The sequence below is a fragment of the Rhynchophorus ferrugineus genome, unplaced genomic scaffold, assembly GCF_030347505.1.
Source record: "Rhynchophorus ferrugineus isolate W39M unplaced genomic scaffold, kcgeb_rfMv2 rfM1, whole genome shotgun sequence".
NCBI classification, from domain to species: Eukaryota; Metazoa; Arthropoda; class Insecta; order Coleoptera; family Curculionidae; genus Rhynchophorus; species Rhynchophorus ferrugineus.
This window is the reverse complement of record NW_027472580.1, coordinates 34,231,014-34,254,306: the sequence shown is the minus strand read 5'-3', so window position 1 is coordinate 34,254,306 and position 23,293 is coordinate 34,231,014. Positions and strand designations below refer to the sequence as shown.

Below are 23,293 nucleotides of genomic sequence, written 5' to 3'. Positions count from 1 at the left end.
ATAAATAAGTAGAATAATAAATGACCTTTTTAAATGCATTAATTTCAGTATATCAGACTTGTGAATTAACAATATCTTCGCCTAATACATTTCTACTGTGCTTGGAAATCTAGAAGAAAAACATCAATAAATGTTTAAGTGATTAAATTAATGTATGATTCAAATAAGCATCGAAAGAAGTAAAATAGTGGTTATTTGACGTCTAAATAATAAATCGAAAATGTGTAAAAAAATTATATTTAGTTGATTTATTTTTAAAAAACTAAACCGCCCATTGAAGAAACTATGTTCATTAATTACAAAAGTATCCAATCTTCCACATTTTCACTTCCTCTAAATGCAAACTTCATTTATTAATTTTATCTTCAGTAAAATAACAGCCCGTAATTCCTCACGCTGACTTCCTGTCCCTTCAGCCACTTTAGGCAAATTCTGATACTTGTATTGTATATACCTGCTTATTTATGGGTTCATCAAGGTGAAAATGAAATTCATCCCAAACTAAGATATTGTTAAATATTGAAAGGGGCTCAATTGCCTGATTTACGAAGCCATACGGCCATAGGGCTTCAGCTCTTGCACTAACTGACTTTTGTAAGGAAGCAGCTTAAAGTATTTGCAGCTGTGCAAAATGCAAAGTAATTCCATTTCTGAATTGTAAGGTTCAGATTGTCACCACTATACTGATAAACACAATCCACGTTTTCTACCGTTCTTGATGACATTGGACATCCGAATTATGTTTTTCCAGTGTATCTTTAAAGCTTCCTATGATCCGGAATGCATTAATGAATTAACATACGCCTCCCTCATGCGGTTGATGCGTTGTGTTTTTGAAGTAATCTAAACAAATATAATTGTTCTTTTAGATATTTTGTATATTTGAATTAATATTTTAGATGTCGGTTTCTTGTCGATAAGCAATTTTTATTGTTATTTAATTAAATAACATTTAAGTACATTTTATATTTATTCAATACATTACAACATACCGAATAATGCATCTAGTAAATGACAAGCATAACTTTGCTGAGACAAATGTAGCATTATTTTGTCGAATGTCCATGATAATTTTAGTATAATGTGGCTAAATATCGTTGACGCAATAATACATTTCCATCATCAAGGCGTAATCCGCCATGGAACAGAAAACTTAGACACCAACAAACTTCTAAAAAAAGTTAAATCAATAGGATTACCTATTCTGTAATCCTCAATACGTAGAGTTTGTTTACAATAAATTTGTTTCAATATTCAGGACCCATTGTTTTATAATCCATCGAATTAAAAATTAAAAATTAAAATTATAAATTATATATATATATATATATATATATATATATATATATATGTAAGGGACTTAATAACCATTAAGCTTCATTGTAAAATAAAGAAGAGAAATATATCAATGTAACTTAGGAGTGCTCGTATTCTTTCTAATTAAAAAGAACGAAGCCTACTGCTATTTTCCTAACAAATTACGTATCCAGGGAAAAACGGGGTAGAGACGAAATTTAAATGATGCCCTTTTTCCGGCGGCGGGCCGGCGGGGCTGACGGAGGGGGCGACCGTGGCCCTCGACTCCGGCGCGATTTGTTTCAGTTAGGCGAAACTGCACGGGGAAGGTCAGAAGTTGTTTATGCGATTAATTTCGACCTCGGCATACCGGAGGAGTTTACCATTTGAAGAACAACGTAATTTCGGTGTTTTATTTCGCAGTCGGTGCACGGTCTTGTTGTTTGCCGTTAAATTAGGAGCGTTTATTAGATCCGCCTTCGTAAATCTTCTCGGGCTGATGAATGCAAACATGTTTACTTACAATAATATATTATTTTCATATTCCCATATGTCTAATAATTGATTTTAAATGTTTTTGTTGTTGTGTTTGTTAAGTTGGTAATCCTGTTTTTTACAAAATTACTGAAAACAAGAACGATTTGTTTATTAAATAAAGATTCAATAAAAATTATTAAACGAAATTAAGATATTATTAGATTATGTATTTCAATATCGTAATATCGCATTGAATTATAGTATGCTCAATATAAATTCCTTTGCTGTTTTTTTAGAAAAGTTTTAATAATAGGATTATCTACGAGGGGTATGAAGACTTCAATAAAAGGCATTATAAGAATGTCGAAGAATTTTGGCATATAAAAAATCGGAACCACATCTGCCGTCTCAACCTCTTGAGTTTAGAAGACGCCATAAAGCGAATCATAAATATCACCAATCAATCATTGTCTTTAACAGATGTGAGTGTAACGTAGTTATTTTAAAATATTAATATAATATATTACACTTGCTGCAAGAGAAGCTATATATTTAAAATATTCAGAGGATTATCACTAATATGAAGTGGTAACATATCTCAAGTATATTTTAGTATATTGCATGGTTACTTATTAAAAAAACTTATTAAATAAATATACCTGATCTTTATGCCAAGATTGCTGATTTATTGTTTATAATTGTGACTACCCAAAAAGTAAGAGTTCACAATCCCACAATGAAAATGATCCCACTCGTACCAGTAAACAGGCCGCGTAAGACCGGATATCTTCTGGGATTATCTATAAGTTATGCCGAGGACTGTGGTCCAGAGCTTAGGTTTAGCGATAGATCCAGTCAAGAAAAACCTTAGTAAAGAAGAGACTCTAAAATATAACAAAAAATTAATATTATAAAATTCAAAATCTTAATATTCGAAAATTTCATAGAAGCTTTCCAATATAATTTGCTGTCCAAATTACCTTGTGAATCTAGTATAATTTTCAGTCTTATTTTTATGTTGTATTAGCTTTTTCGGATTATTACATATTTGTGTAAACGTTTATGACGAAATACAATACAAAGAAGAAGTATTTAAAGTTGTAGTGAAAGAACATCTCCACATTCATATATATAGGACCATATTTACAGGAAAAGAATGACCTTCACGGGTAAGATAATAAGCCGAGTCAGTCATCCTACAGGAAATTTGGCTTTTGTAAGGTGATACGTGTGGAACTAAGGAAATATTAGAGTCGAGACCAAAATCGGACTCTTCTTATCATTTATTTTACCTTTTATTGTATGGTTCATACATATTACTGCTATAAGGCGACGTCTGTAAATTCCTGTAAATGCCATATTTAGAGAATATTAATTAAAATTAAATTAATACAAAATTAAGATTACGCATATTATAATGGTCTGGGAATGTTTGCCATATGAATAATACATGACGAAATTGGCTTATTACTGGATGAAGGAAAAACCTATTAGCCTCAGTAAGGATATGGTTTATGATCATAAAAAACGATTTTAAGAATAAAACTGGCAACCGAAGTCAGATTTGCTACGACCAATGTTTAAAAGTGAGCGCCCTCTACAATGATGATAATGCATCTTTCCATATTCGCAAAATACTGTTGAATAAAGTTCCTGTTTATTTTTCCCAATAAGTTGTTAAAACAACTCTAAAATTATTTAAAACAGGTTTCTTCGCACCATAAAGTCCAGTAACTTCCGGGGAACGATAATTAGAAAAAATACGAAGGGCAATCGTCGTCGTCGCAAAGGATTTCGGTCGGTTCCAATTGGCAATTGTGCTGGTGTGCGGGCCCGACAGACGGCCTACCTAAATTCAACGTGTCGCAAACTAATTAAAGTAGTTAATTTCGCTTCCCCGGAACAAACGACCGCCATTACTCGTCCTGCTGGTTACGGAGCAGAAACGTGGAGACGTTCCCTGGAGTAGTTCAACGTTAACCGGGCCACTTTCGCTCAATTCTTAAATAGTTTACCGTTGACGAACATGAACGTTATAAAGGGTATTACGTAAATGCTGTCCTTTAACCATGAACATACAAGCTTTCCTTGATCATAAACATTTGCTTATAAACCACAATATCTGCATCAGCGCAGTGCATCTCTATCAATATCAAATAAAATGCTTGTACAACCTGAAGTTTTATAAATAAAGGAGACATTAGAGCTTATATTTTTTCACAAAGTTACATATATAAAAATTGTTCAAGGATAACTGTACAAACCTCTTATTCTTATATCACCACATTCTAATTTTATAACTATTTTCAATAATGACATCTTATTCTATAGTATTAAGCAGATTATTTAACCATATATAACAGATACCTCTATCCCGACAAGTAATATTGTAAGTTACATTGGTTCCACATTGCTGTGTTTTACTAATCATATTTCATGCTCTAAGGCGAAATCTTGGATAACTTCGTAAGTCCTTTAGACTTCGAGCTCATCGTGAAGACCTTCGTTATTTACATAGCCATATACATTGGTAATTAATCGTAGAATGTTGTTTTAACATCAATAGACTACTAGCCCATATTTGCACCCCATAGGTCCAAATATAACCACTGACCGTAACAGACTAACTAGTACAGTTACTTGACTTGAAATCTGCTCTGCTTTTTACCTAATATGATGTTTCCAATTTAGTCTTCCATCAAGATAGATATCAAGGTATTTAGCTAATTCTGCTTGAGGTATCCGGTATCCATCAGGCGACATAATTAAGTTTTTTTTTGGCATTTTGCCGCAACACAAAATTATCATAAATAGATTTTAATCAGTTAAGCTCTATTTTCCACTGTCTAGTCTCTTTGTAGATCTTGTTGGCTGCCACTGATACTTTTGATACAACCTTAGACAGAGATATACATTTGTGTGTCGTGAGCAAATATTCTAAGTACTCTTTCTTTTGTTGCTAGGATATCAGCAGTGTAGAGGAGATACAGGAGTGGTCCAAGACACAACTCTGGGGAACTCTAGCCGAAATAGGTTTAAGCGTTGAGAATATCCCTTCTTTCGAAAAGATATGACTGCAGCAATTGATAATAGTTCCACGGCAGCAATTTGCTTATCTTATACATTAGTCCCAAATTCCATACCCGGCCAAAAGCTTCTGAAACGTCCAGGAATACTGCAGGCCGTTTTATTTTCTTCAAATATCATTTTTGCTACAGCTGTTACTCTGAGCACTTGGCCAATCATTGAGTGATGATTTAAAAGTCTAAACTGGAAATCTGAATAGCAGCGGAATATACTTTTAAGCATAATTATTTAGCCACCTTGAGATATTCCGGAACATGCTTCAGTGTCAAACAAGCATTAAATATGTATGCCAACATGATGATTGCCTTTCGTGTCAGCTCTTTCAATAACCCAGGTGAAATATCGTCAATTCCAGGAGCTTCTTTTTATGATTGAGGTTACTATTAGTTTCCGTCGATTCTGAAACATGTACCCTGCAAATGTCTATATATATTTAAAAAGAATAGATATGGTCAAAAAACAGGACAATTTTACCGCCTTTCTTAATATTGAAAACAATATAAAATGCAATATAAAAATTATTTTTCTTTTTCTTTTTTTAACATTTTTCCATTCATTGAGGGTGTGCAATATATATACAGTGGGTTCTATTGTTCAGTTAAAGCAACATATCAGAACATAAATGTCTTTATTCCATTTTGAAGCAACAAAAATAAAACTATTATAAATTCTATTAAAAAACCCACCTCTTAAGTAACTAGGTGAATTTTTTCGACGAAGGGGGGTGGAAATTAATTAAGAAAAGGAAATTACTCCCGACTCCGAACTCGGTTTTCCATTTTTGGGAGAGTTTTCCCCTTCAGTTAATGATGATCGCCACACAGTTCCGAGTTGGCTTATCTCGCGTATTAACTCGGATCGTAAAAGACCGAAATAAAAGAGGAAGAACAGGACGACGAAAAAAACACACACACAAAAAGAAAGCGGGAATAAAAAAAATACCGGAAGAAAATAGGAGTTCGTTTGGGAGTACAAGAGTGGGGGAGGGAGGAGCGAATGGAAAGTCGTTCTGTTTTTAGACTGTTGGACGCTCGCCGATGGTACATCGCCGTCATTCGTGACGACAATGCAACTGCCATGGAATTAAACTAATTTTTCGGTACATAAAACCCGAAAGATGTCGCTGTTTCGGTCGTGTCTCTTGTGTTCCGGCAGTGAGGAGGGGGCGGATGATGGAACGGGTTTAAAGCGAACTTAACGATGGAGCATTAGTTCAGATTAACGACCGTTTGTATTTCGGTTATAGCGGTTATTTATTAACATTGTATTTGCCGCCACGCTGTTCAAATTCGCGCTATTCGGCCCGAATGTTTGTTATTATTTTCGTTAAATGTTAACCAGTATTTAATAGGCGCGATCATATTACGATATTTTACCGGCCATCAAGTTGCAAGGGATTTGAAATTATATATTTACAACAAACAATAGCGACATCATCAGCAAAACATCAGAAATAATATAATGGACAAAGCAGCTAGAGGATTCGACGCTTTAAAATATAAAATTATAATGAGTACTTAAAATGATGTGCTGTTTTATTAATTAATATTAATAAACGTCAATATAAAACTTTTTTATTTTTCGCCACCATGGTTTCAGTTGCTGTAGAACAAATATTTTTTAAATAATTCTGCCATTACTAACGATAGGTCTAAAATACTCTTCTCCGTTTTCATTTTTGGATAATTTTCTGCAATCCCAACCAATTTTATTTGGAGCTAAATCATTATTACACCTTGTTCTGGAGTAAATTGTCGATTTTGTCTTAAAAAACTGTTAATTTTCATAAAATATTTTTCATATATTTAGATTAACTGCAAACAACTGACAGACGCTTGGAAATGTCTTGTTTTCGTAATATATTACGGCATATATCTATTTTTGCAGCCCTCTATGCCAATTTTACATTGGTTAGAGCAGTCTTAGTAATCCTCTTTCCTTTGAGAAACAAATAAATCAGATGATACCAAATCATTCACCTTAATTATATTATATTATTATATAATATAATTCACTTATTATATTAATTATATTATATATCATATTAATTATATTATATTGATATTAGTATTGATACATTTACCATACACTTAAGATGATTTAGAATATAGTATTTTTAATGTACAATGCATTTATCAATAAGAGAATGCGACGAATAAAAACGCAAAACAATCTGTAAATACTTCAGTACTCTTAAAAATAAATAGATATAAATAGATTATCAGGATATCAATAATTAACACCATCAATATAATAATAAATCGGTCAATATATCGAATATACATTTACCATATAAATCAACTAATAGCCATAAAATTAACAGAATACATTTTCTATAGTGCAGCGTCCTATAATTAGAACCCATTAGGCGTAATCTATTTCGAATTAAAGTCATTTCTCAAGGAGTTTTTCATTAGCGGTAGAGAAACGAGGAGGGGCAGGGGAGAGGCATAGGGAAAGAGTGAGAGAGACAGGCGTACGAGAGGAAGAAAAAAGGCCAGACACATTATTAAACTGTGCTCTAAATTGGAAGCGAGGGCTTAGAGGAGGCAAAGGAGGTTACTAATCGATCTAATATTGAATAATAAGATGCATTTATATACAACTGGCAATAGTTTATTTAATGTTTGTTCCCATTTTTTTAAAATTAGTTATTTCTAGTAAATAGCAGTGTAATGATGTTACCGTCATAATGACAAATCTTGTAACAGAACAAGAAGTTTTATTAAATCAATCAAACACTATTCAACATTTTAAATTAAACAATTCAAATTTCAAGTTCAATTCAGTGCTAGACATTCAGACTCAGACTAAATTCATACTAAATATACATTAAATTTCTATAGAGGCAATATTTTAGGCTCTTAAATTTACAAAATTGAATGTACAAACTCGTGATAAAAATCCCCAGTCTTATTGTTTAGCAGAAAGAACTTGTCGATTATTGAACTGTTTGTTGGAAAACATTTTAGGGTCCTAAATTTTTCAACTGTTTTTGTACTTTTTATCCGTTTATAAATGTTGCTCTTTAAAAACTAGACTTAAAAGGTTCTTTCTCGATTATTTCTTGCTATTAGAATATCTCTTATAATATCCATAGGTTATCGCTAATAGAATATAATAGAACCCAATATAGCTCCTATAATATTAGTTAACCTAAATTTAAAATAAACATTTTTATATTTTATTTTGAAAGGTAAATAGTTGCAAGAGATCAATATGGAACGAGTCAAATTTTGATGACTGAAATGTTTATTCCAAGTAGAATATATCTGTAGCAAATCAGAAAATAAAATGCCACAAAGCCGAATAACTAACATGATTTTTACTCAATATAACTGGATTGCTTTTATTAATTTTATTGATTAATCGGTATTAATTATCACCGATTTTGATACTCGCTTGGTTATGATTTCTAAGGGTCCTTTGTGTCATATTGCTAATTTTATAAGCGGTAGATTATCAAACAGACATAAAATATAATATCTTGTAGGGGCATAAATTGCTAAAGATTTCTACTAGGTCTATTCTTTCCAGGTCCTGACTGTCACAAATTTATGTTATATTTTATGAACACATTTGTTATATTTGGATAGCGTTCAAGGATGGTAAACATTTTACCTTATCGTTTAGGAAGCTGACTAACTTTTACTCCATTTTTGATGACTGTGGTTGATCACTATCTCTATCCACAAAAGCAATAAAGCCATCATCTTCATTTCACGTTTTTTGTAATTTGCCAATAAGACATTTTGTAAGAGTTTGAATTACTTGCCTGTTGTGATGTTTTCTGGCAACCAAAACAGTTTGTAACTAAAATAATAGCATGACACGATATTACCCTGGTTAGAAACATTATTTCATATTAAAAAAATTTCTTGGCTCTCTTTTAGTTGTGATGCACTAACACTAAAATTCTTCAAACTGCAACCGTTCTAATCTTGGTCCTACATACATTAAAGTAGGTAGAGGTTTGATAGGGTAACAATTGTTGACCTGAATGTAATCTAAAGTTGAAACGGTTGAATCAATATTTCAATGAATTCTTCCAAGTACTCTAGTTCTCTGCCTGAAAAAGTGTTAGTCTTACCCTGGATCTGATTGTTCAGAAGGTTGTATCTGTTACCATTTTAATAAATTCGCCAAATGTATTTACGTTCAAATGTATTTTGAAGCCATAAGATAAATTAAAAATACATCAGCGTCAGGTATTGAATACAAATTACCAATTATATTTTTTAATAAGTCAGTAAAATACACAAACAGTAAAATACAATACAAAGAGTTTTAATTACCAGTAATTCAAATATTGCCCATAATTAGCTCCAAGCAGTTGATGAAACTTGCAAAAAAAATGAATGAGTCAAGATGACGGGAAAAAATAGCGTCGATGCGAATTCTGAACGGCTGTTTTTACGACTGTATCATATCGCGTACATATATTTCCATTACCGAGACCATTTACAATACAAACGATCCGAGACTTCGAGCCGACAGGAAATGACATATGCGTGCGGATGTGCGGGAGGAGCGAAGCAGGACGGGCCGGGGGAGGGATGCAGGACGTAGACCCAACGAACTCCATATGGCAATAAACACCCGAGCGAGTGAGGCAGCAAAGGAAAGGCGAAAACGAGAAACGGAACAAAACAAAACGCGTCGGCGGCGGCGGCGATGGAAAACGAGAAAAAATCGCCTAATTTTTAACGCGCCCGCGACTCCTTCGTAAAAAATTCAGGCCAGCCAGTCGAGCAGTCGCTTTCGGCAATTTGTTCTTCGGTTTGATTTTCCCGGGAGAGCGCGCTACGGAATTCTTTTCCATTACCCTCGATATACATCACGCGTTTTCCTTTGCATTATTTAGTCCTAGCCCTGAGTGAGATCGAGTGAGAGGAACGACGTCAAGATTGGTGTAAATTCGAAAGATCAGGACTTAATTTACCGTTAAACTACTCGGCAGCGCCCACTAAGTCTCCCCCTAATATGTTTAAATTTGTTTTTTGACTCCGACTAAAACAACCGTTTGTTTCGGCTATAACTTCTTCATCTGGATCACGTATCATTCCATGAACCGCTTTTTAAGATCTGCAAACACTAACTAATAGTTAAATGTCAGATCTTCAATGTAATTCTTCCATTACTATCAATCCAAATGTAATTATCAACGTTTATTTACTATAATTATACTCTGTAATATAGAGTTTTCAATAATTTAAAAATACTAATTTATATATGACATTCAAAATTCAAAGATAGGATATTTGAAATTGCAGAAGAATAACTTTTTAACTATTTTTAAAGAAACCGCTGAGGAGTAACGAGAGGCTGGTAATGTGGCACGGTTCAAGCTTATACGGAGGAAGAATTTTTAGACCCTAATATTTTTGTGTAATATACGTTGCAAATTAATATATTGGAATGAAACGGAAAAATCAAGCAACCATGTTTAGCAGTCAGATCAGTGAGACAAAATATATAAACAAACCTAGTAGCCGTGCGGGCTAAAAGTTTGGGTCGTTGACAATAATGTACTAGGATCGGCTCTTGCTGGGGCTAAAGGTTTTTTTTAAGTTTATAAAATAAATTATTTAAAATTAATTTGGAACGAAAATAAACTGGAAAGTTAGTGATTAGTACATTATTAGACGAAGTGATTTAATTTTAAGCAGTGTTATTTAAGATTTTGTGTTACTTGCGGCTATTCTCGTATTGTTGGAATTACTGAAAAGCTATGACAAGTTTGAATAAAATACGAAAACAATTAAGAGTAATATATAGTTAATGTATTCGCTATAACGGAATGTATATAAAGCTGTGAAATAAAAACTCGATATGTGTGAAAATGTCATTCCAACATAGATTAACAAAATTCGAAAATAACAAGAATCGTCTGTTTTCTTTGCTTACAGAATATGTAGATTTTCTAAATCAACTTTTGATTTAATAGATCTCTGGTAATGGGCAAGAAAAAGGGAAAAATGTTCTTGCTTAAGGACTGTTAATAATTGATGTGGTTCTAGAGACATAGTATGTCATTTTACTGGAGGTAATTCTACAGATTGTTAAGTTTTGTCAGTAAATTTTAGTGGTATTGACTTTTCATTTAGTAAATGCATTTCTTAACAAAACACTAACCGAATATTTCAGGTAATAAGTACATTAATTTGTACATCAAGAGTTAAAACTATATGTACATATATAGTATCATCATAAATAAAATATCATGTATACTTATATTTGATGCTCTGAAATTGTTACAGTTCTGAAACTACTTATGATACTTCGTTATAATGTTGTGGCGTAGTAATTTACACTTATTAATACTTTGTAAATTATTGAAAGTTAATGGAAAAATAGATTTAATTAAATGCAATTTAAAAAATGTTTATTAATATATTTATTATTTTAATTAATGTTATGTGTCAAATACATTTCTGATCTTATATTGAATATACTGTGAAAACAAGTTTTAGTAGCATATTATTTTTAAATTATTCTTTTTACTCTATTATGAGGAAAACATAATTAATTTAACACACTATGGTCGAGTTTTGGCCACAGTTATATAATTAATATTTAAGCAGAGATAAGAAGTAGAAACACACATAGAAAGTGAATGAGCTGTTGATGGAAATCCAAAAGCCAATTATATAATTGGCAACTTTAATTGGCTAACCACTCCACCGTCAGAATGACCACCCAAATTTCGATGAACCTTCCAATATTTTTTCGCTCTTCTACCGTGATATTACAAAATTTATAAAAAAGGCCTTCTAGTGATGGTTATTTGAACTATTAGTATTTTAAAATCGAATTCTAAAATGTTTTCCTTCACTGGGTTGTATAAACGGAATTAAGATATACTGCCTGTTTTGGTCACAGGGCGATCCCTAGTACAAATAAAACTACAATTTATTGTTTATTTGTTTCGTTGTAAATTAAAGGTTAGATTTTTTATGATTTTCAAAGTGAATGTAGCCATATACATTTCAAATGCTAATGAATGATATATGTGGCTTTTAATCGATGACTTGTGACTACTGAAATGTCTGGGCGAAATATTGAAGTGCAAACTTCATTGAAGCTAATCATTTATGAAGCTTCTCAGAGCTTTAGCCATCATCTTTTTTATATATGATCTACTTTTTATCACCACTAATCATTTATTGCAAAAATGTATGGATTTCGTTTCATTTCACCAGGGATTCATGAGTTAAAATATTGACCCCTATTAAATAGTCACTGTTAAATTAAATGGGACCAAGTATGGAGCTCCAGAGTTAAGTAAATAGCTTCAAATTATATTATGATGAAAGCTTAGTTTTAAAGTAATAAATGATTATCATTAGCTATGTCGTGTTTAATTTTTAATATAGAAATTTCTCGAACGAAAATATTCAAACCAATTAGTGTTCACTTAATCACTCACAATCATAAACACAACACAATTTTCGATAAGCCAAACAATAAGTTAGCATAAATTGGTGGTGAATATTTCAACCATTCATATTGTAATCGACATATTTTATTATTTCATATTTTAAAGTCGTATTCTATATGTTTCACTGGACTATACACATTTCTGGATATCTGAAACCTAGGTAAACTATTGATCACACTTCCTTATGAGATATCTAAGGTTTAATTTTAAGTATGCATTGATTAATAGATCATCACATAATAAATTTAAAAATGAAGAACTGCCTCTTATTTTATATTTAAACCAATCACTCGTGACATTTGTCATGATCCTAAGTGGTGTGTTAAAAAAATGATGTAGATGTATAGAAGCAGTCGATAAAATTATCAGACCTCCAAATAATTTATTCTAATTCCAACAAAACATAAATAAATTCTAACAAAGTCCTGGTAAGTTATTCATATAATTTATTTAAATATATTTACAAAATCAATAAAATATAACCGAAACGTAATACTGATGGAGGTAATAGAGATCTCCATATAATGGGAGGTACAAGAATTATTCGATCAATTGGTATTTAACCAGAGATGAAAAGCAGAAACGCACATAGAAAGCGGATCGGTCGTTTATGGAAATTTGAGAGTTAATTATGTAACTAATTATGAAAGTGTTGAAGTAAATTCTGGCTTTGGTATTCACTTTAACCCTCCTGCTCATTGTCCTTGCAATTTTTAATAAATACGTTAATTATATTTCAATTAGTATGCTATAATACTAGATTGCATTTTGAACTCTTGCTTTCTTGTCGAATCAACTTTAACGTGCAACGTGCTAACAGTGCTCTTGAAATTAAATGCTAGACAACAGGACAGAATTTTGTTAAATTAACGATACTCTCAAACATCTCAATCTTCAGTTATTTATTCTAATCATTGGCTCATTTATTCTACAGTCTTTTATCTTCTTTCTTTCTTACTTTCGACGTTTGATTTATTTTTTAAATGTTTTTATATTTACAATTACCACTAGAATAACCATCTAGAATCCCACTTCTCGTGTGAAAATTAAGGATGAATAGGTAGAATTTGTAAATAAGACTAAACAAGTAACTGATTTTAATTAACCATAGCCAGATTTATCTTTAACATCGAAATTATTATTAATATTAATATAAAAAATAGATGGGTAAAAACAGTAGATAAAATTATCAGAGACCCAAATAATGTATTCCAAAGCATATATAAATAATATTTAATAAATTAATAGTATTCATATAATTCACATAATTTATTTAAATATATTTACAAAATCTATAAAATATAACAGAATTGTAAACCAGTGTTTTCCATATAATGGAAGGCACGAACATTATTCGATTAATTAATATTTAAGCAGAGATAAGAATTAGAAACACCATAGAAAGTGAATGAGCTGTTGATGTAAATCCAAAAGCCAATTATATAATTGGCAACTTTAATTGGCTAACCACTCCACCGTCAGAATGACCACCCAAATTCCTTCCAATATTTTTTCGCTCTTCAACCGTGATAGTACAAAATTTATAAAAAAGACCTTCTAGTGGTGGTTATTTGAACTATTAGTATTTTAAAATCGAATTCTAAAATGTTTTCCTTCACTGGGTTTTATAAACGGAATCAAGATATACTGCCTGTTAAAAATTGAAATACATGGCTAGAAACAATAGATAAAATTATCAGAGCTCCATACAATATATTCCAGAGCATATATAAATAATTTTTAATAAATTAATGGTAATTTATTCATATGATGTATTTAGAATATGGAATATAACAGAAATATAAACTAGATGTTTCCGATTATGGAAGGCAGAAATGTTATTCGATTAATTGATATTTAAACAGAGATGAAAAGCAGAAACGCACATAGAAAGCGAATGGGTCGTTGATGGATATTCAAAAGCTAATTATGTAATTGGCAACTTTCATTCAGCGAAATCGGTTACAGAAACATTGCGAGAGGAAAGAGGTAAGTGAATTAATGGGGCAAATTAAAGGGAAACACGACATAATGAACAAAAATGCTTATTTCGCGTGGCGTGTCGGCTTAGAGCACACAATCGGGGCTCCGGTACGTTTCCCGACACAATAAATAAAACAATTAAGGGCTGAAGTTTATCCGGGGGGAGGCCGAACAAAGCCCGAAAGCCCGATAAACAAAGCCGTAATGAAATGACCTGTCTGGCAAAGAAAGTACCCGCTCAAAAATATGCTTTACAAGCTCATTGTGTAAACGCGACCGCGCCCGCCCCTCCGTTGCCGTCCCCGCCGCCTCCACCGCTTTCTTGCTAATGCCGGAGCGCTAACTGCTAAAGTTGCCGGCGTAATTGTAAAACTTTTGCGGAATTCGCACTCCACCCCGAACCTTCGGTCGCCCTCCGAACCCAAAACCTCACGCCCCGCAGATCCCTTCAGGAATATATCACTCTGGATTCTATAAATAATAAAAATAACGCCGCGATTTCATGTTTGTGATCGAAAGTTAGTTATCTATTCCCCCATTTTGTAACTTCATCTCCATCGAAACTGATTGAAATAAATGGTAGGAGCAAAGAGCTTCCAATGTATCTTTAAAAGCTTTGAATATCTTATTATACAATATTTGTTTAATGCTATTAATAATAATAATTCAGATTCAAATTGCCCTTGTAGAGATTCTCAAATTTTCTATAATGTAGAAAAAAAATATTTTTAAAATATGCATTCTACAAATTTACACTTTTATTTTCCACTGACTATTTTTACTATTATGTAACCATATCCAAAAGAATAAACCTCATGTAAAAATGCCTTGAAGTTCCTACAAAATGTTCCACATTGTAAAACTACAATGGAAACAATATTTCGTGAGGTATATTATAAGAAAATCAACTTTATAAACGTAACTAAAACATAAACATATTTGAGAATGACATTGTTATGACAAGTTACGCTAAGAAGATCATGTGAACAAATGATAACAAAAAGTTTTATCATATTAATATTTGCTTGTATCTACATATAAATAATACAATAAATTGAGTTTAAAGCTGGACGTATTTAAATTCAATTTAAACTGAAAGCTAAAAGAGGAACAAACGCTTTAGATTCGAACCTCCATCCGTAACAAATAATCCGGGATTGTTATTCTATTAATGGAAAATAAAGAGAGGAATGTTTTGAATAAAATCGCGTTGCTGTCGGTTAAAAAATATCCCTTTGACGGGAACGGAATCCGAACGAAACTAGTTGTTTTTCTTCAAATTACTTTTTTAATTAAGATCGCAAAGGCGTGCGCGCCCGCTTCGACAAACTGTTCATGACATCTGTATATTTCCTCATTTACTTGTTTTCAACTGTTTTATTTCCTTCTGTTCCAGTTTATTTTTTGATTCCGCAGTCTCGGGCGACTTTTTTCACCCTCCTACCCCCTGTCTGTCTAGCGTTTCGCTTTTCACGAAATTTAAATTGGAAATTATTTTGTAATTTTGGACTAATACATATATATTTCTTTTACAGAGAGATGCCTTGAACTTGGAGCCGACGAACGTTGCCAACTGTGTATCGAAAGGAAAAAGCGAGGTAAGTGAACTGATGTCGGCGAGTTCAATTGTCTTATTATACCAACTTGTTGGGCTGTGTTTTACTTGATGTCTGATTTAAGATAGTATGTGACATTTTGCCTTTTCCAGTTTGAATTTACATAACCGAGTATATAATGAGCACTGCTCTTATCGCTATGTGGTACCAAGCACGTTCTTCTCATTCAAAAATAAAACATTATTTAATGCACAATAATATGTAAGTACTCAAGGTTCAAGGAACGAGAATTCGGATAATAAATAATTGTTTTGTTAAGTAAATCAATTTTATTAGTGCTTAAAAATAATAATATTTCTATTAATTAATTATATTGAATTGAAATCGCTTTAACTAGTAACTAGCGACCATTAGCATTCTTTACAGATCGCATTATCAGGATAGAATTTTTTGTCAATGATAAATGAACAATTGATTAATGTAAAAAAGCACACAAAATCACATGAGGATGGTGTGCCAGTATGGTTTTACAGCTCCTATGTTTTTGGCTTTCTGGATACTTTCTTTTAAGATGAATTCTACTATCGATCGACCCAATATTTCGGCTTTATAAATTAACATTCTGTTTTCAGTGCCCATCCAATGTTCAACCGAAATCGACTTGGTCGTTTGTTCATATTTGACCACCGTTGGTGTTCTTTAATTACTGTAGTTACTGCAGTTTTCCACACTCTTGATACCCTTAGTGAAAACATCTTGGTTTTGCAGTTTCAAAGTGCCTGAGACATTTTACTGAGAGATTTTACAAAATTTTATGGTTTGAAGATAATCTTGGTGCAATATTTCCTCAGCACCGTGATATATTACACAATCAAAGCTTCAAATAATGTTTATCTACATAAGTCCTATCATAAAATGTTTCTCTAATTTGTCACTTTTCGGGCAATATTAAACCTAATAAGTTATAAATAAATTATTGAGAATTTCACATGGATTTACTTATATACCATTGTGATCTCCATCGATCGATCCCTTCTTTCAGGTAATTTACTCTTTGCATTTCGAATAAGCGATCTATTTTAGAAGCTGTTCATGAATAATATGATGTACACGTTCAGTCCGACAGCTGTCAAATGTATACACGCAACTTTTGAGGATTAGGGCCAACTGAAAAACATATGGATTTAATTCTAGTAGCGCCATCTATGTGTCAGGCCGGGGACTTTTCAATTGACCTGTTACTTCGATGAAATGACACATATTAAAAGTAAAGCCTGTCAATGAGGCTTCAACGTGAAGTTGGTAGAATAGGTTAGAAATGTACCCGATACGATTTAATACATAGTAAGGCCATCTGTTAAAAAATCCTTAAAATTAATTTAATGGCCCTTAAATTTAAACATATTACATTTAATAAAATTCCGTACTATTTTTTAACTTAACAACTAATGAAGAATCGTTCTTCGTTAATTATATAAGATATGAACAATTTTATAGCTTCAAAATAACATGCACCAATATTTAACACTATATAGAGAATGCTATGGACTCTGGTAAACTCCTTAAAAATTCTTGTCATCCCAAATTTCCGCCATGTGTCATATATCAGACAACCATTCGACTCTTCTATTTTGAATTTAAACGATACAAAATGTAATAGACGCCCGATAGCATCGTTGTTATTTGCTTTACAAGGCACGTCCCTTTATTCAAAGATCAAAAAAAGATGGCTGGCGGTAAATCCGCGATAAAATGCAGACGCATTTCGAGTTAAAATATGTTTGTTTTCTATTTATAGAATCGTTCAAAGAAAAAACAGTTTTCTCCATCACGTCCCATATAAGAAATTGCATTTAAAATTACGAGATAGCGGGCCCGGGATATCGTAAGACATTTCTGACAAGATTTGGCGCAATGGTTCGCAGGCAAAAAACCCTCTCTCGTGCAAACACACATACACACAAACATCGGCCGCCGCCCCCTGCGCTCCGGCTCTCGCACATATGTAACTGTTTATCTCCGGCATTTTCTATAAATATGTAAATCGTTCTGGCCCGAGAGGCATTTGCATGCTTTCTACCAAATGAAATGAAATTTTCCAATTCCGGTTTTTATGAGGCGGGCGTGCGTGCCCATGAACGCCGATATTAGGGAAGGCGTCGCGGCGTCGAGTGGCGTCCCGACGTCAACCGTGTGATGCTTTTACGACGTCAAACGTCTTCTTCCACCTCTTCTTCGCTCGCTCTTCGTAGACTGCGTCCCCGGGGCCGGCGGGGCATTATGGCGATATTGTCGATTTTATGGTTTCTCGTTTCCTAATACCCGTTGCAAATCTCGAAGGGTTTTATTTACTGCCGAGGACCGATCTATTGAGTCGACTTTTAAGTTTGTTACTTTGTGTACAGGGAGATATTGATAAAATATGCTTTCGTCCGCGTTTACATATTTTCGTACCAGCTATTACTTCAGTTCGACAAAGTAAACTTCTTCAACGTCTCGAACAACTTATAAAGAGTGAGTTATTTGTTCGTTTCTCTTCGATAATATAGTCGAACCTACACCTGTATATGTTTTTGAATCATTGTTGCTGTAGTCAGAAGAGTACAACTTCTAAATATTTATGAAAGATCAATTGTTTCACATATGTTGTTTGTCAAATTATACTGAGTTTTTTCATAATTCGACAGAAAAAAAACGGAAATGCGAAAATGAATTTATATATCATCAACATTAATTATTATCATGAACTTTAATGTACATGTATCAACGAGCTTCCAATTTATAAACTTCATCACTGAAGTGAATTAAAAATACTCATATAGGCCAGCTGTTATTTTTTACTTGGACACGTATAAAAGTGAATGTCGTCTTTCAAAAAATTGAGGCGCGAGAGTACTAAGCACGGCGTTGATAATTGTGCTTGGCTGATCTACTGCAAAAAAGAGCTTCTTTTATGCATTTTTACATCCATTTAGTCTAGTAAGTCACAATAATAATCTACGTCTTTAGAGAATACGCTAGTGTAATATCTTTAGAGAATGTTAATATATACAACAAAGGCAGATAGTGGGATATAGGATTGCAAAATAGTTTTGAATAACCTACTAAATCATATAATGGCGGCCATAAAGGGCCAAGTAGCACATCTCATGGTTCACTTCATTTGCCGAAAAGTTATTGCCATTTTCAGTGTTCCTATTCCAAAATCCGCGCTAAGTTGTCATCCATCTAAATGTCTCTCTGAATGACTTTTTCACAGCAGCTGAACCGTTCAGGAGGGATACGTGTTGTACTAAGTCATTTTTCTTTCTTCCTTGTACAAATTATTCCGCAAAGACTTATTTAGTTAATTGAAAATACAGAATGAAACATAGCAAATTAAACAAATTAAATTAACTATTAAAAATTTAAAATATTGAGTACAGATACGATAGGTTACATAACATAATATTGATGCAGATAAAGCTTAAGATTCAGATATAATTAATGACTTCTAACGAGAATCTGCTGTTCAGTGTTTGATACGTAACTATTAAATTGCCTCTATATGAACAGCGACTACTTTGACACCATCAAGGATTACTAATTAATTATTAAAATATGATCGATGGCAACTGACGAGAACCTTGTTGATTACCCGCTTCTGTAATATTGTTGTAATGAAAACTTTAATTTGACACTATGGTTCTATGGTATCCATAAAGAGATTTTGTTTAATGTAAAGGATATTATGAGATAATTGGACGATTCGCTGTGTTTTCTAGCAAGAAAGAGTTGCCCTTTTCTTTCGATAAAAAACATATGCTTTTAAATTCCAAAAGGTTATTTCATCTTATATCGTGTCTCGTCCCAAATTAAAGTTCTCTGAGTGAGTTGCTTAAAATATATTTATAGATTAGACTCCTAAAACTATCTACATATCTATAACATATCTGTTAGTGTGAAATGAGCTACTATTACCATTATAGAATTACATAAGGTCTCAAATGACTAACTTACTCAAATTAATTGGATCTCAATATAGGACTCGTAAAGGGCCCATTAAGTCTTATTCGGGTTTTCTAACATTTTGGCTACCAAAAGGTGAAATTGTAAATTCTTTAAACAAACCAATCAATTTTATCCTATTTCTTTATGATTGAGTAGCATATCTTCCTACTCATCGTGGTCATGGTTACTCCAGTAGCAATCTAAAATAACCTGTTGATATGGCCAAGTACATTATTTGCCGCAAATACTTCATAAAATTAAAGATGCAATTCGATTTCTTGCCCATTGTTTTATCATACGCGTGTATTGTTGCTACACTCACTATGTGAGCTTATAGCTACGATTATAAGCTCTTTTTAGCCGATCGTCGACATTTAGTTACACTTTACTCAAATGTATTACCAGCACAATTCGAATTAGCTTTTATAAAATGTAAATTATATCTGTGGTAAATGTGTTAAATAAGGCTTTTGTTTATTTTTATGTAGTTATTACAATGTTTATAATGTACATATTTTATTTTAAAAAGGTTTTTCTGTTGTGATTTTAACTAAGTGTGATTATTTTTTAATTTTTAGTGAGTTTCTTATTTATTTTTTGAATTTGGATCAATTTTTTGTTAAAACATTTTTAGTATCTTCATAAGAAATGAAGGGCTGCTCAGACAAGTGACGAGTCATGTGTCGGAAAAAATATTAACCAGAAGCAACAAAGCCTGGAAAATAAGGCGGGCGAGGTAGCACTTCCCATTTTAATATTTCAAAATATGTTTTCACTGGTTTTGCAACATGTGGTCTAGCGTTATCATACTGAATATTAACATGTTTGTGTTTTTGCTCGTATTGCGTCCATTTTTCGCGCAGTACTCAGCTCAAGCACATCACTTGTTGTCAATAATGATCTAATAGTATGCCACACTAAGCTGATCTCATCAAATACAGAGCATTAGCTTGGAGCCGCGGATATTCGACTTTGTCGTTGATGTTGATGTTTGACCAGGTGAACTCCATGATATTTTTCAGTTTGGATTTTCGTAATGGATGAACTTGTCGTCACCAGTAACAATGCGATGCAAAAATCTTTCCGATTTTGTCATTCTTTACCTTCAATTGCTTTTGGATTGTTCACAAGTTCTTCATGTTTCTTGTGTTACTCCTAAAAATTATTCATATACGTCTTTAGATTTTTTTGGCTGTCCAGAATCATCTTTGTGTTACTCAGATGAATTACCAGCACAATTCCAATTAGCTTTTATAAAGTGTAAATTATATCTAGTGCCATACCGATATTAATTTATATTTTCTATTATTTATCTAAACATCCACAAAGAATGATCAGTATATCGTACATACATACACCAATCTATATACTCCAAATTGTCAACAATTTTTTTTTAGTTAATTTAACCTTAATTTTGATATGCTTAGTACAAACATTTACAAATTAATTTATTGCTACTATTCTGTTGTACTTGCATCAACCAAGGCGAGTATGGGAAAACTGTCACTAATATATATTATTTGAATATACATCGCCTGTGTAAAGCTAATCGTCTCAAGATCGAGCTCTTGGGATTTCATTGCGATAAGGTACATCCTCACACAAGTTTAGCTGCGAATTTTTCATCACAATTTCACCTTTCACTCCGTCAAATTTCTAGCAACTTTTTGAGTCGATTGGGTCTATCGTACCAGAATTAATTTAAAAATAAAACTGGAAAGCGTTTGACATAAATACATTTTATACAACAGAGATTTATTTAAAGGGGACTAATTAGGTTTGTCTAGAATAAATGTCCTAGTTTCTTTTTGTCACACTAGCATTACTAAATTATCTCAACATGAGATTAACATGCTAAAAAACAAATACACGTTTTAAATCAAAACTTTTGTCGTTACCATCACCCTCTAACCAAATTTCGAAGATTCAATTACGCTCAGAAGCATCGCCCTCTGCCGTTCGAGATTGGCCCTAATTAAATAAAACAGCGAGCGATCCGGTCCCTTTAATTTCTCTAATTGCGCGAAGCAAAAACGCCGACACCACGTATCGTCTTACGTCGCCGTCGCATAAAAGAAAAGATAATCTCATTAAAGAGAAGGGGACGAAAACGACGGACTCGACTGGTAAATGCAATTATATCGCGCGCGAATCTTATCGCGATTGGCCGGGAGACGCTTTTGTTTGAAAATTGGACGACAGAGAGCGCTGTTTCGCATAACAAAAATGATTGTCTTTCCGGTTACCACTATCCCAGCTCTCCCGCATACATGATTCTTCCGCTCCTCGGTTCCCACTATTCTCTATACAAAACTTGGATGAGAATTGGGAATATAGAGCGAGAGGATATTCGGCGAAATTAGATAAACAAAACCTTCCCATTTTGTATGTAAGTAGTACTAGTAATGACTAGACCATAAAAAAAAGATGTAACATGGATTCCTCCTTTACTGTATTATTTATATTTTGTAAATGTATTTGGGCCTTTAAATCAAATTTAAAGATTTTTTTTAATTTGTAGCTTTATTGTGAAATATTAGTACAATGTATTTTATTGAACACAAAGAATGATTCCCACCAGTTGATCCATTTTTTAACCGACTTCGACAATGGAGTGCACTTCCTAGGGGACTATATTAGAACCAAATCAGGATTTGTTGGGAGAAGGGGGGGAAATCGAGGGAAACGCTCAAATTTCAAAAACACTTACAAAGCTTTCAAATATTTTTTACCTAAAAAAATCAGATATTTGTATATAATGTTAACACAAAGAATGATTCCCACCAGTTGATCCATTTTTTAACCGACTTCGACAAAGGAGTGCACTTCCGAGGGGACTATATTGGAATCAAATCAGAATTTGTTTGGAGGACGGAGGGAAATCGAGGGAAACGCTCAAATTTCTAAAACACTTTCAAAAAGCTTTCAAATATTTTTTACCTAAAAAAATCAGATATTTGTATATAATGTTATTCATGAGCTGATGTGATGAAAAATCGGTAGTCGTTCAGTGCAAAAGCCATTTAGTTTGCTTTTTAAGTACTAACTATAGCATTTAATCGTAGAAATACGGTAGATAACTGCTTCTATGGTGTAATGATTAAAACGTTTAGCGCCCAAACGGAGGTTGCGGATTCGATTCCCGGCAGGGACAATATATCATAGAATATAAAATACCTGTAGTAAATTCGTTAAATAAGGTTTTTGTTTATTTTTATGTAGTTATTACAACGATTATAATGTACATATTTTATTTTAAAAAAGTTTTCTGTTGTGATTTTAACTGTGTGACTATTTTTTAATTTTTAGTGAGTTTTTTATTTATTTTTCGAATTTGGATCAATTTTTTTGTTAAAAACATTTTTAGTATCTTCATAAGAAATGAAGGGCTGCTCAGACAAGTGACGAGTCATGTGTCGGAAAAAATATTAACCAGAAGCAACAAGGCCTGGAGAATAAGGCG

At 32.7% G+C, this 23,293-nt stretch overlaps 1 protein-coding gene across 2 annotated transcripts in view; it reads left to right on the top strand.

The window, feature by feature from the left end:
* Positions 1-23,293, top strand: part of Sema2a (Semaphorin 2a) — a 1,190,156-nt gene that overhangs the window by 1,041,459 nt on the left and 125,404 nt on the right. For both annotated transcript variants that reach the window (XM_076419451.1, XM_076419450.1), the window contains one exon: positions 15,820-15,882. In XM_076419451.1, the coding sequence (XP_076275566.1) occupies positions 15,820-15,882 (63 nt within the window). The remainder of the gene's footprint in view (positions 1-15,819; positions 15,883-23,293) is intronic.